At 39.3% G+C, this 14,579-nt stretch overlaps 2 protein-coding genes across 6 annotated transcripts in view; both read left to right on the top strand.

Moving 5' to 3' along the window:
* Positions 1–1,196: 1,196 nt before the first annotated feature.
* LOC128888560 (tyrosine-protein phosphatase non-receptor type 7-like) lies at positions 1,197–12,682 on the top strand. 3 transcript variants are annotated; one of them, XM_054145531.1, is made up of 9 exons: positions 1,197–1,964; positions 3,123–3,295; positions 8,651–8,843; positions 8,931–9,108; positions 9,195–9,404; positions 9,483–9,896; positions 9,974–10,269; positions 10,350–10,559; positions 10,651–12,682. In XM_054145531.1, exons 3-9 carry the CDS (start codon positions 8,821–8,823, stop codon positions 10,763–10,765), a joined length of 1,446 nt encoding a protein of 481 aa, XP_054001506.1. In that variant the 5' UTR covers positions 1,197–1,964; positions 3,123–3,295; positions 8,651–8,820; the 3' UTR covers positions 10,766–12,682. The 3 variants fall into 3 exon arrangements, with proteins under 3 accessions (XP_054001506.1, XP_054001504.1, XP_054001507.1); XM_054145529.1 differs by lacking the exons at positions 1,197–1,964; positions 3,123–3,295 and adding an exon at positions 7,109–7,771; XM_054145532.1 differs by lacking the exons at positions 1,197–1,964; positions 3,123–3,295 and adding an exon at positions 7,826–8,238.
* Positions 12,683–13,086: 404 nt separating this feature from the next.
* The window catches only part of LOC128888525 (myelin regulatory factor-like protein), a 93,619-nt gene continuing 92,126 nt past the window's right edge, over positions 13,087–14,579 (top strand). The window contains exon 1 of one of the 3 annotated variants that reach the window (XM_054145455.1): positions 13,087–14,107. In XM_054145455.1, the coding sequence (XP_054001430.1) occupies positions 14,059–14,107 (49 nt within the window). In that variant the 5' untranslated portion in view covers positions 13,087–14,058. The remainder of the gene's footprint in view (positions 14,108–14,579) is intronic. The other 2 variants (XM_054145456.1, XM_054145457.1) reach the window with 2 other exon arrangements.

Here is a 14,579-nt window from a genome sequence, read left to right as displayed (position 1 = left end):
ACTCGTTTTCACCGACGGAAACCCGAGAGAAAAGCTGGCGATGTTGTCGTAGAGCTTTCTCAGCATTAATTTAGAACGTATCAAATTTTGGGGATTTTAGAATCGAACATTTCTAAGCGAAAATTACAAGTCCAAGAGAGATCAAACTTGTTTAAAAAATCTAATAACATTTTAGGCAATAAATGTGGAGAAAAGATTCATGGCTATAAAAACTAATAGTCCGAGTATTGGTGAACAATCAGACCTGTACAGATTAATTCACGCAATATGCACATATATGATTTTATATATTCTATACGTTCTTTTGGGGAATTTTAAAAGTCATCTTTGAAAGTTGAAGGTTCAATTCTTATTCATACAGCTTTGGATTGATTAATTAATTTTGTATCCTCTTGTTCTTATTGTATCTTCCTTCATCTTCTAAACACTCTTCTAAGAAAATATATTTTTAAACTGGAGGTCACTCGAAGATCATCTTATAATAAATGTTGAATTTGTCTCAGTGCTTGTCGAATGATGAGCAAAAATAAAGCTCCACGTGTTTGAATGTAACAAATCGATTGTAACTGTAAAGATTTACGAAAAGGAAGTCGCAATAAGCAATTTAGTATGCAGTATCTGCATTTAGAAAAACCTCATAAAACATTTATACTAAACAAGTTTCAGTCCGATAACAAGGTGTACATCGAACACAGTTAAAAACAACACTGATCGAAAGATCATTGTGAGACATTTGCGGGCCAGGTCGTGCCCAAAGAAAGAGAAATCCGTGACATGGTTAATCTAACTGACGTTTTATTATTAAGGCTCGCTGGTAAATCCCGTCGACCGATATACACCGTTATAGCGCGTTAACGCGACCCCCCTACCCCGAAAAGGTACTCGCTTCGGTTTTAGAGGTTGGATTTATTTTAAAAGTCGCCCGCGTTTATCGATCCGTCCTCACCTTTCCGCCCAGTGATTCGATGAACGCTTCCAAAACCGAGTTACCCTAACAACTCTGAAATAGGTCAATACGCGCTGCCCGAGCGCATCAATTCGAGTCGGACGCGGTCGGATTGAAACTGTCCTTGAACTATCTTCGTCCTAAAATAATGACAGCGTGAAAAACAGCCCGGTTACAGGTGGAGCTGAAAGATCCGCGCGCACACATAGGAGAGATCATCGCTGACAGAGGCCGGGGATGCGTGGAGTCGGTAGGGACGCCGTTGGGAAGGTATGCAGGTACTCGATGGAAGGATGGAACGGTGTACTCGGAGAGAAGAAAGAACGACACCATCAGTAGCCGCAGCACCCTGTCGGGTAGCGTTCAGGGATGAAGCGAGGCCGCGTACTGTAAAAGAGGGGAAGGTGGGTCGCCTCGTATCCGTGTCACGAATGCGCGCGTCTGCACTCCACCTCGCCACCCTCAACGGTCGCCGAAGGAGGTGAATGCAGTTGGTCGTCATTTTGCAACCCGTTCAGACGCCATTCAGATGCGTCCGATGCGAGTAGCCGGCGTCCCGCGAATCACTCGACCCTCGTCGTTGATTTCTCGTCTCGGCGAAAACGGACATTGAAATTCCATTTAGATTCAACTGTACCACCACGAAACGAAGGAACGATAATCCGTCGAGGCATCCGTACAACGCACCTTCGAATTCGCAGTGGGATCGAGACCATTCGCGAGCTTTTAACTTCGGGGACACGCGTGGCCCATGGACACCGACTGCCTCTGGCGATCGTGAAAGGGGGTTGAGATCGAGCCGAGATCTCTGTTCGACACTCCCTGAATGGACCGTCGCGGTGGTGTTTTCTATTCATTCATCTTGAAACGCGAGAGACGCGGAATCATGAATCTTTTAACTTTCACGTACAGTGAGAAAGGCCGAAGAATGGCCAGAACGACGTTGACTGAGAATCAGACTGTCGAGTGTTTGACGTTCGCGTAAAGTTGAGAAGACGACTGCTTCGGTTTGGAGGCGGTAAGTATACGAAACAGTGAACGGAAATGTTTTACGAAATCATAAAATAGGCACTATATTGTTTCTTACAATTAGTATTAATAATGGTACACCTAAACACATTTAATTATACGAGACGATTTAAAATATGCATCTTTAAAGAATATACCGATCGTGAAATAAAAATATGTAATTTCGTGTAATAAGAGAGTTGTAGCTACCAAGATTCTTTAGACACTGGAAGCGAAATTGATATTCCTTTATTTGCGCTACTATCAATGTTAAGAACTACGAGACATGACGATGTAATCTGCTACAAGTGTTTCTTTTGTCGAACGAAGTATACGTAACTTCAATAATATCGATTGCAACAGTAAATATAAATAAATTTCCTTTCCGATCGATATATATTTATTGTACAATTTGTCAAGTTTCAATGTCTGTGGTGCTTAAATGAAATTGCAAGCATCAATTAGCAAAATCGAATAAACAGTCACGTAGAGTTTCCATGACTCATTCCATCGTGAGACAAGCTAGAGCCGAGAAATCGATTCGGCATAGTCTAATTCGCTTTAGTGGGGGACAACTCGTATCATCTGCTCATTAAAACTGCAACCACGCGAACATCGTAAAATATAAATAGCGAAAACAAAAGCAATCAAAATTGTCTAATTGCCTAGCTTGCGAATAAATGATTGCTTATCTCTTTGGTGCGGTAACTTTCGATCGAATTTACCTTTCTCATTCATTTTTGTAAAATGTTTTAATGTATAATGTAATGTATTAATCGTTTTTGTCGCCAATTCTTTACCTTAAGGAGTGTTTGCATCTCTTTTATATATTAATTCGACAAATTCCTTTCACATTTTAACCTCTTCACGGACGATTTTGTTTTGTTTTGTTATTATCAAAGTTTTTTTCTTTTCATTATTGACAGTAATTATACTTGGCCAAGGGCGTGAAGAGGTTAATTTAGTAATTTCAATCCTTGTAGGTTTCGAAGATTCCTCTGCAACAAATAGTTCCAACGTAAACTAATAATACCAAAATTTACACAGCAAAATTGTCATTCTATAATTTGTATACGTTCAAAATCATGTACGCAAATTTGGAAAAATTCTATTACCAAGTTTATTTCATGTATTCAGTCTCCTCGCAGTAATTTGCGTAAAATTTCAGGTGCAAGAAGCGGAAGAAAGAGAATTACAGGTGAAGGAGAAGTTGTAGTGGCGAGCATCCCACGTGTTCAGCGATTATTCTCTCTTCTTCAGCTTTCCAACACGTTGGGACGACCACTTTACTAGACGAACACGTCGTTCCGACTGTCTGACAGCGCAAAAGAAGACATTAAGGTACCGCGTATACTAGTTACGTTTATTGACCTTACGTAACGTAATTTTCTTTTCCACCCACGCGTCGAATAATAACCTCGAAGACTTCAACAATTTCCTCCGTTTTCTATGAATCATCAAATCTACCATCTTCAAATTTTTTGCTCGCATTTCGTCGGATTAAAGGACGTTCAATGTCGATGGTGTTTTCGACGACTAAAAGTATACAAGGAGCGTAGATTGAATGAAATGTGAAAATGATTAAATTCGAATGTTTTTAAAGACCAGTATTTTACAGTCTGCAACAAGTGCTATTCGTTACAATTCGTATTAGTATCGCAATTAGTATCGCAATTAAATCTAAATTTACAAAATTGATTACATAGAAGAGCATAACAATTTTTATTCTCGAGATAAATATAGCGATACTATTTTAGTTGATGAGTTTTGATAAAATGAAATTTAAATTTCGTTGTTAGACTGCCTGCCGTTATTTTTTAGAATTTGGAGCGACCCTATCGGTATACTTGAGTATTTTTAAGATATAGAGTATCTATGACGATGCTAGAACCTTCGTTGGGCACTTTTGAAAATGCTCTATTAGCGTTAGCCGAGGCCAACGACTCGCGATGAATAACGGAGGCTTTATAGTAAACCTTCAACGAGATTTCATTGAGCGCTCACTGAACTTTATGTAGATGCTCCTATCCAGTCATGCGAATGGCAAAATCCTTTGACTGACGGTCTAGTGTGCTTCGCTACACGGCGATAATTATAGGGGTAATTCGAGCTAAATGCACATATTAATGGTACATGTGCATAAAAACATTCCCATTAACACATCTAGGTATTCAGAATTCCTCTACGTGCATATAATCGCTAACGAATATAATTTCCGTGATGTAATTATTGAATGCCTGCATATAATTCAACTGCTAAAAAGAAAAAGTCGTAACGAGAGAAAGTAACACGTTAATGTAATTGTGTAGCAAATTGAACTCGTACGAATGTAATTAATTGGCTGTATCGACCAAACCTGTGGATCGAGATTAAACTTTATTTTTTAATCTTTTATATAAATGTACGATTATTCTCATTTATTCGGAATTTACGGACACGTTGAGCGTGCTTGCACAGTAATACACGCTGTATGAAAATAACGACGAAAGAAATGTATAGAATATTCATTAGCCAGCGATGCCATTGCAAGCATTTTATTTATTTTCATCGGAAGTTTAGTCTATAAAAAATATTAAAATATTTAGTTTTATGATATAACGAAGCAAGAAATATTTTGACGAACGTTGGACCATATTATGATAATTTTGCAATTACACAAATAACATACAAGAATACCTAGATTATAAAAAAAAAAGAATTACTGTATTTATTGGCCCTTATATCGATTTGTGAGTGGATGCTTACATCGGCCAGAAAGAAACATCTGTTTCGTAATATTTCCAAATGTCAGTACGGATAAAAGAGCCGGCGCGGGCGTCCAATCAATTACGAGCCGATCGCGTAGGGACAGAAACTCTTTTTTCAACCAGAGTTTCCAGACTCAGTAAAGAATTCGCCGTAAAACCCTTGCATAACAGCCCGGCACTACCCACGCGATCCACGTTCGAAGACCAATCAGCGACGCGCAATTTTACGCAACTCCGTGTCTGGCTGCGTGCGCCCTACGAAAGCTCACAAGCTCCCTCAGAAGGGTGAATGGAGGCTCTAATTTAGTCAGTGGTACGACTGCCCTACGATTCGTGCAGATCCACGCTCGCGTACTTTCGTAAAAGTTCATCTCGAGCGAGAGCTTCCTCTCCTGGTGCCTGAATCACTCATAGTTTTTACTTTTCTATCTTCTCATCAATAAAAATGAAATTTAATTGTGCCGCGATTTCGATACCTCGTGAAACGATTAATAATCCATCGAAAACCATTATACCATGTTCGTGGTTGATTTTTAAATACGAGAGTTAAAATTCTGAGCGACTCAAACAACGAGCTTCCACGTGTGATCGTTGAATGATCAAAATTATTAAACAGAATTATCTTTTTATCTCGTTTAGTGAATAGTTTGTTTTCTATTTTGCGCGAGTGTCAACGTGGCTTATTATCGCATTGTTGTCGAATTTATAGATGAGAACTACATATGATGATGGAATAAAAATATACACATGCAAAAATCGAATCAACTCGAGCCGCATCGCTGTCGTATTTTCAATTGCACAAAGATATCGCTACAACGCAAGAATCGCGTTCGTTCGATCGTGGCTGTGTTCAAACGATACGAATTCATGAATTCATTGAAAAGAGACACGCACGGGGGATTCGAAGATTTGGTTCTGCCACGCTGGATATTGATTTTTCAGCTGCTGCTACAACAATGATAGCCGGTTACCATTGTCGAGTGACAGGCATCGATAGGCAATGTGTAGCTTCAGAGAAATGAGAGTTCATTCGCGAGACATTCAGTAAAAATATCGTGTAACACGGCGATCGGTATCTTTGCAATTAAAAATCACAAAAACGCGATTGTATAAATATTGAACCATAAAAATGCAATGTTGTGAAAACATTTCTCTTTGGCGGCAATTGGAGTTTAAAATTAACGCTCCAAAGAAAGTGTAGTGTAAATTTCAAACAATGAAGCGGGATGTATTTATAAAGGAAACGAGAACGATTTATATTGCACGACAGATTGCGAATATTTTCAATTCGATCGACTCTCTTTCTCTGGGGCGAAAAGATAGACGAAATGTAAGCAGAACAAAAGAATGAATTGGGCAGAGCGAATATTGGGTGTCGGGGCATATGGCAGGGATGAATGGCCAGCATCCGGTTTTCTGAATCACCGAGATATTCTTGAGAAACGCGTAAGACGTAAGCTTAGATTTTCGTTCAGTCGAATATTATTCGAACATTTCGCCAATCAAAAATCGATGAAGTGAGCAAAACAAAATACGAGCAATGCGAAATTGCCTGACACGAACAAGATCACGTAAATATGGTGGTTTGCATCTTGCATAACCAGTTGCGAGATAAGCGAAGATTGTTTCATCGTTGAATATATACTAATCGACCAACGTTATGTGCCTGACAAGTGACGAGGAACTCCGATTTTTTTACAATCTCTGGATGGAAAAATACGCGATGCTCTATACTTGCGCAAACATGAGAAGATGCTTCGACGGTATTTTAGTGCATGGTAATTTAAAATTCATCAACGAATACTTGTGACGACTTTAGTTCGTTCTTCTATTTTATTTTAGCTTTTATGGGGAACTTGGATATCATACCGCGCGAGACTATAGGAGGATGATTCATCTTCGGATGAGTCAACGTAACGTAAACATCATTTTAGTAATGTCAACCACCGTGACAGGAGTCCGTGACATACATATAAACGTTTCCACAATTAAATAATGTTTGCATCACATAGATCCTTTCATTTCAATGGTTGCAAATTGATTGTAGACGTTAATTTTGACTAGTTTCTTGTTGACGATGGGGTAATTAAGTAATTCGCACCCCTCGAAAATGATCACTCATCTTTGTAACAACAATAGTAGTCTTACAAAAAATGATGCTTTTTTAAGAATGGAAGATTTGGAGGATTTTATTCTTTTTTTAAAAGGGGCCCATAAAAGTGGGTAACAAAATGGCGAGCAAATATTTCTGTTCAAACTAGAGTTTCAGATAAGCAAATGTGAAGATAGAGAATTCATTTCTACACTCTATAATTAGCAAATACATTCGTAATCTGCTAGAAGAACAATAGATGAAATTTGTTTTCATGTATAGGATGCATTGTTATGTTCATCAGGATGAGACTTGGGTTGTGTACCATAGATTCAGTGTAATGGAGGTCAGATTGAGAACTTGAGCTAACAAATGATTGAATGTAAAGGCAAATAATTAGTTTCTGCACCTAGTTTTGGTAAAAGTTTTGGCGTTGACGCGTAAAAGTGGTAATTTCGTTAAGCGAGCGTAGCATTTGCCGCGTGAGAACGCGCTGGTTGCGATAAATGACACGAAACGGACATGCGTTCCTCGCCTGGAACGGAATAACCTTCTCTCATTGGTCTCAATGAGCAAACGTAAAACTTGATTCCGAATGCGCTTTACTATCATTAGTTGCACGTGCTTCGCTTTCATTCACCTTGAGTCCCTCCCGCTGAATTCCCGGTACCGATAGTAAACTGTCTACGGGATTGGCTCTCGTCTGCGTGCGCCTGCTCGCCGATTGGCTGGTATTTCCTCCCGTACGTAGCCGAGTGCAAGGCCGAGCCTAACCGAAGCCCAGGTCAGGGTACCCGAACAACGTCTTCGGCAGTTCGAACGGGAAGCTTGCGCAGATGAGACCGCTTGGTCTTCTGCTTAACGACGTCGACATGGCTGTTTACACGTTTACCCAGCCGCTAGTTTCAAATCACAGCCTGTTCTTCGCTTTGGACAAGACGATCCTCGTGCTCCTAACGTGTGTGTTCCTCGCGAAAGGTACCCTATCACATAGTTTACGGAAAAACGTTCTCCTTCTTCGTTCTTCGCGTTACGCTGCTCCGATCTGTACGTTCTGTTACTCGCGTACACACGCTCCGAAAACAGGATGTAGTTTATTTGTGTTCGTTGTTTCCGTGCCTGTGTGCAAACGGGCGGATCGTGCACGGACGTGGCCGCGTACGTTTGTGTTCATGACTGGAACGATGCTATTCATCCACTTGTCACATGCACTCCTTGAATTGGTGTATACTCCATCTGCTCGTTACACACTCACCCTTCCCCGCTTCAGAATTTCCTTGATGGCTCCGTTCATAAAATTAACGCAACGATGTTTACTTCCTGTGCGACGGCACGAAAGCGAAAGCCGTTTCCTCCGATCTCCGAGGATCTCCTTGCGACGGCTAGAATCGTGATCGGAATTGCCGTGGAGTGGAGTATATCGCTGTTGAAGACGATGAACAAATGTTTAGTATTGCGTTAATGAAATGTGTAACTGTATTCGTTCGGTGAAAATTTAATTAATTATATCCTTAGAGCACTTCCGCGTGTAACGTTGTGCAAGCTCCGTGTGTTGCGACGTCTTCAAGATCCATTCGTAATTTTCGAGATAACAGAAATTTCATTATTATGTTCACACGTTCGTTACACTCGCTATATTCTTAACGAATATTTTACATCTGTTATTATTTCACTTTATTTAATTATCATATAAACCAATCAATTTTACAAATAAATTTGATAATTTCATATGTGTACTTACCATGTTTGTAGTAAATTTTAGATACTCTATTAGAATAATAAAAAAAATATTGAAGAAAAGTTTGATTTTTCATTTTGATTGACTGATTTATAATTTTTGTTTCATTTGTTTTGCAGGAGGTACTAGTACTCCATTGACTAGTCACTATGTAAATGATGCAAACTACTATGACATCTCAAGTAATGATGACAATTCAGATACTTTGGAGAAGTTTTACTTAATTACTGAACAAAGGTGGCACACAGATACAGTGCTGCCTATTCCTTTATTGTCATCTACCGAGGGAATGTCTGCTCGATCTCATCATAGGTAAGATTTATAGAAAAGATTTATACTTACTATGTGTAATTTTCATTTGTTGAATTTATATTTAATATATAAATCTATTTAACCTAGGATCCCGCAGTCCATAACGGGACTGGACGATGCTGGAATGGATTTGCAAGCAGCTCAACTCAGCACTCGTGCAGGACAGGAGGCACGTCCCACTGCAACTTTATCATGGCTAGACTGGCAATTACCCCTCTTTGTAGTACTTTGTGCCGTTGGTGGTGCTATTCTCTGTACATTCTTAGTAAGATATCATTTTTCGAGCATTACATTTTTGATAAGTAAAATATATGTACTTCAATCAAAACAATGTATGATAATTATTTTTAGATTTTGTTATGGGTGCGGAAACAAATGTCGTGTGAAAAAGATACAGAAGATGGTGACAGGAGAGGTTTGGTAGAGGAAGGAGCTGTGTGTCATTCGGATAAGCTTGCCATGGCTACGAAAGGATCAGTGGAAGGTCAATGGGTTCATCAACCTACAGTGAAACCATCTGTGTCTGTACAATCTGTCCGACCAGTTACTGGTTTACCAGAGGTACTTTTGTCAAGTGCTCAGGATGAAATTAGAAATTATGAAGAGTTTCATAACTATAATAAATCATTTTGTTCACAGGTAATGTCGGTGGCGACCCCAGAACGCAGACCGGAACCTATACGTATAAAAACAAAAGGATTACTAGAACGACGTGGTTCAAGTGCAAGTTTGACTATAGAATTGGCACCGCCACCTGAAAGTCCACCACACGTGGTCACACCTACTCACGAATGTACCGCAGAAGAATTTCTGCTGAGCGCTGGAAATGTTCTCTCGAGAACGCAACTGAAAAAGGCCGTCAGTGACCCAGCATCACTACATAAAGAATTTTGGGAAGTTCCGCTTAATTTGCCCGAGGAACTAGGTATTTACGGATCTTGGGTGAAGAATAGATACTGTTCTGTATTACCAAACCCGCAGTCAAGAGTAGTTCTACCGGGTTCTGCCGATGATGATCCTCTTTCCGGTTATATCAATGCCAATTACATTCGGGTATGTATCAAATAGAATGACGTATAAAAATAAAAATTTGTATTACATGTTTCACGTAATTATATTTAATTTAATAGGGATACGACGGAGAAGATAACCGCTACATTGCAACACAGGGACCATTGGCCCATACTGTAGGCGACTTTTGGAAAATGGTCTGGGCAGAAAAAGTTTCCGCTGTCGTTATGATGACGAAACTACACGAAGCTGCCAAAGCAAAATGCGAGCCGTATTTTCCGCTAGACAAAAACAATCGTGTACAAGCTGGACCTTTCACTATTACTGTTACATCTATCGATACCAGAGATGGTTACACAATGCGAGAATTAGAACTTAGATACGAAGGAGAAAGAAGACACGTTCAGCATTACTGGTATTTCCTCTTAGAATTATTAATTTATTTGATATATTCTTAGTTTAATGCTTTAATATAACATTAAAAAATGTTTTTAGGTTTGATTCATGGCCCGATCATGCTGTACCCGAAGCTGCGGATACTCTTGTTAGTTTAGCTGCAGAAGTGAATTCTCTACCAGGTCCAGTTGTCGTGCACTGCAGTGCAGGGATTGGACGAACTGGATGTTTCATAGCTTTAGCGACAGGAATGACACAACTATCGCGAGACGGAAACGTAGATGTCTTAGGGATTTTATGCCAAATGAGGTACGAAATGTGTTTTAGATCGAATTAACTTTTGTTTATATAGCTGGGAAATATTAAACCCGTAAATATACGTAAAAACCATTTCTTTTAGGTATGATAGAGGAGGAATGATTCAAACGGCGGAACAGTACGAGTTTGTCCATCGCGCGCTTTGTCTGTATGAACAAACACTCGATGGCGGTAAATCGGCCAGTTCAGGAGATTGACACGACTGAGCTGACACTTTGGAAATTGATCAGAATTAACCGAAAAAGAGTTAACTCGAGAGTTACTAAAAGAAAGTTTACGAATTGACTACGAGGTATTGTCTGCATATTACTTCGTCCAGGTGTGAATCTCTGCCATTCAAGAAACTCTATGAAGAGAATCTCAACTTCAATTTGAGACTAGCGGACATGTCGCTAGTCTCTTTTTTCACCTGTTTAAGATGAGTTTCGTCTCACTTAATATGCTGCCATTTCTATACTGCCATGACGAATCGTTGACAATTAATATCAGTCACAAAGCTCAAGAAAGAAGCAAATGTTCAAATGATTACACTACTCTTAAACGGACGTAACACTGTTTGACAACTAAAGATGACTTCAATTTGACTTGTGAAACGTAAGATCAGGGTTTGTCTGAACATTGATTCAGATTTTTACTCATTCTCTGTGTGTCGAAAAATAGGTTTGTCAGTTATAAAAATTTGCAGCTATAGTATTCTCAGAAACTTGTACTTTCTACGATTGAAACAATTCTTCCTTAGCTTCTAGATGCAGTGAAGTAAGATTGCAAAAATTAACTCAGCTGCCCGATATATACAGTTACAGATGTGAATGCTACTAGTAATAATTATTTAATTGAAATGATGAAATCGTAAATACGGAAAGGCAGATTAAAATTATTATGAAATCGGGACCCAGATTAAGTAAATATTTTTATCCTATTTGTAGTTCCTAGTTAATTTTACAGTTTAACATACACAATGATTTCCATGACTTTTAATTAATTTATCAACAAAGACTGAACGCAGGTAGTACAATAAGTTTATTATATATAAGTTACAAGTCTAACTAGAAATAATATGCTTCTGTAACACAAAGTAAAATTCGTGATGTGTATGATGGTCGTAAGAAAAGTAGCTTCACTTAAAAAGAAACTTCGAAGTAGCAAATTGTAGGGTTGGTTCATCGATCTAAACCTTACTAATAAACGCAAACTATATCGATTCCTTATACAGTAATCAAGATTAGTGTTTACAGAAATTCTGACGTAATCTCATTGATCAGTAATGAAGGGAACCGATGCTTTTGTAAGTGATTAATGATTGGTCTGTTCGTTTGGGAAAGTAGTCTGTAGTTGACAATAAGTGTGATTTAAACCTTTAAGGAAAATTTAAAAAGAAAATTACTTTAACACAAACGACAACAGCTGTGTAGTTACATTATTTAGCTACGATTTTCTTGGTCATGCAAATGAACTTTATTAATCTACAGATTATAACATTGTAACAGTACCAAAGTTGTTAGTGTTTGCTAACTGTTGCATACCATAAGGCAATATATCGCATATTCTGTAAAATTTATGATGACTAACAATCATTGTTTGGACTTTAAATAGTTTTGTGCAGCTGACTCTTAACGAGTTCCAATGTAATCTGTTCCATTAGGCTATATGTTTCGATTTTGAGCTATCGTAAACGATCTCAGCTATTATCTGAAAATGGATGTGCCGTAGTCCAATCAAATGCTATTTCCGACAGAACTAATCTATCTCACATCGTCGACCATGTTGTAACAATTTTCATTCAAATTATGAATTACGATGCCTCAAAGTTCTTCTATCTTGTACGCAGTATGAATGTATGAATTTTGAGCGAAAGATTGTGATACGTATACATATATACTATATATATATATATATATATACACTTGTACATAAGTTGTACAGAGAGTAAAATATATTTAAGAGAGTATGTATTTGTGTAAGCAAATCAAGAGTAAATTATTTATGAATATGTAAAGCCTTAAGCGAATTTAATTTAAACGTATTAATAACGTAACAAAAATAATAATTTAGAACCCTTTGGTGTTCAATTGTACTTATGTGACGTAATAAATGTTTATAGTACCCATACAATACTTGTGTGTATCTTTGAATAAGTATTATTGCAGTTGGATTAATGAAGTTTTTTTTTAATTATATAAAGAATAATCATTTCTAATTATTAGACAAATAATTTTGTCCTAGAACATATTAAAACTTTCACCTTTGCTTTTCGTTTAACGAAGTTCTCGTATTTTATACCTGATTTTGTTTCTAATTTTGTAAATAAACTTCTATTTTATATCAAACGTACAATATTTATAAGATACAAACGAGCTTTCTAACTCATACACCGTTACTTTATTTTCGAATTTTGTCAGAGAGTGAAAACCTAAGTGGTTAACTAAGTTGGTTAACTCCAAAAACTGTATATTACATGTACAAAACCATTTGAAGAATAAAATAAATTTGAAATATTTTACGTGTTGAAGAGGCAGTAAAAGAAACTCCAATTCGTAGATGTAACGTGGAAGCGTCTTTCTGTTAGATACGATGTATTATTCAGCCATTTCGGATTTGTCGCGCGGATTTGCAGTTCAGTGTCGCCATCTCGAGTCTCAAGATCCTTCGAGAGACACTTGAAAGTTTCCATCAGATTTTTAGGCCGTTTCGTACGAATCACAGTGATTTTTTTAACAGACTCGCTACACGAAGGTATCCGTAACGGTGCTTACTACACGACCACTAAATTTTCTAAGTATTCACAAGGGTTTGCCGCGAAACGAGCGAAATTTGTACTAGCGGCGAACGCAGCGCGCGTTCTTTGAAATTCGCTCGGAGACGACTGAAACGCGTCACGTGACCCGCTCACTCTCGGCACGACATGCACGGGGCGCGTTTGCATGTATTACATGTCGTGCGCGTGTGGTGTCGGCACGGAACTCAAGTTTAGTCCGCGCCTCGGGATTCTACACGGCTCCTGGTGTGTAGCGAGCCAGCCGCAGAAAATACTACGGTGAAATCGTTTCGACGGTAGAAAAGAAAAAAAAAGAAAAGTCGACAGGTGTCGTTGAGTGTGCGCCGTTTCTTTTATACGGAGTTACGGATATCTTTTTCACGACGCGATGGTCTCGTTATCGTTGTCGTTCACCGTGCCGATTCCCGACGGCGATCGTTCGTAGATCGAGTGTCGCTGCACTCGAGGGTACAGCGAAACATCGGTGACCACACGGAAGTAGTATCGTGGACGCATCAGTTCGTGGATTTCGGAGCGAAGAAAACAAAACTGAGTAAACGCGCGCCGAGGGGGGCACGGATGGGACAGCGAGTGAAAAAAGAAAACGGAAGAGAGTTACATTGAACGTTGTGTACTATGTGGGACGTCGCGTCGAGTGACATCGTAGCGTGGAGACAAAATGGGGCCCGCTGACCGGGCCCGGAAGATCTCAGGGGTCCGATTAACAACGGAGGTATGGATGTCATCGGGGACGGGGACGAGCAAACCCTCCAGGCGATTCTCGGTGAGTAAATCGTTGTTTTACGCGTTACGAAAACCACGGCCGATGGAAACGTTCGCCGCCAGACAGTTTGCGACGATTGACAAGCGTGACAGCTACCGGAGTGTCGCGGGTCCCCCGCGGTTCGCCATACCTTCGCACGCCTGTAAATGCGTTCGTACGTTCGGTTGCTCCCGTGCATTGACCTTAAACGCACCGGACACGGCTGATCGTACGTTTTCGTGTTTCGGCCTCCTTGCTTTCTGACAGACGACGCGACGGGATAAACCGCGTTATCCACGGACGCGTTATCCTGTAGGACATAGGAGAATAAAACATCTGTCTAGGCCCTCGACCTGACCTTCTCCCACCCCACCCCCCACCCTATCAATATTCCAAAAATTAAATGCTGTTGTTCGCGCAAATATTTATATCTAAATATTTTATAGCGGTGGGTTTGCACGTTCTTTGAAAGCCCCCTGGCATCCATTTAAAA

This window comes from Hylaeus anthracinus, unplaced genomic scaffold, assembly GCF_026225885.1.
Source record: "Hylaeus anthracinus isolate JK02 unplaced genomic scaffold, UHH_iyHylAnth1.0_haploid 11994, whole genome shotgun sequence".
Taxonomy (NCBI): Eukaryota; Metazoa; Arthropoda; class Insecta; order Hymenoptera; family Colletidae; genus Hylaeus; species Hylaeus anthracinus.
Note: the sequence above shows the minus strand (reverse complement) of the source record. Positions and strands in the feature narration are given on the sequence as shown.

Excerpts from the sequence above, each read along its gene's own strand:
- LOC128888560 (XM_054145529.1), top strand. The coding sequence starts at position 7,630 with ATGAGACCGCTTGGTCTTCTGCTTAACGACGTCGACATGGCTGTTTAC. Across the intron at positions 9,897-9,973 it reads TCAATGCCAATTACATTCGG|GGATACGACGGAGAAGATAA; the intron begins GTATGTATCAAA and ends TTAATTTAATAG. Across the intron at positions 10,560-10,650 it reads GGGATTTTATGCCAAATGAG|GTATGATAGAGGAGGAATGA; the intron begins GTACGAAATGTG and ends CATTTCTTTTAG.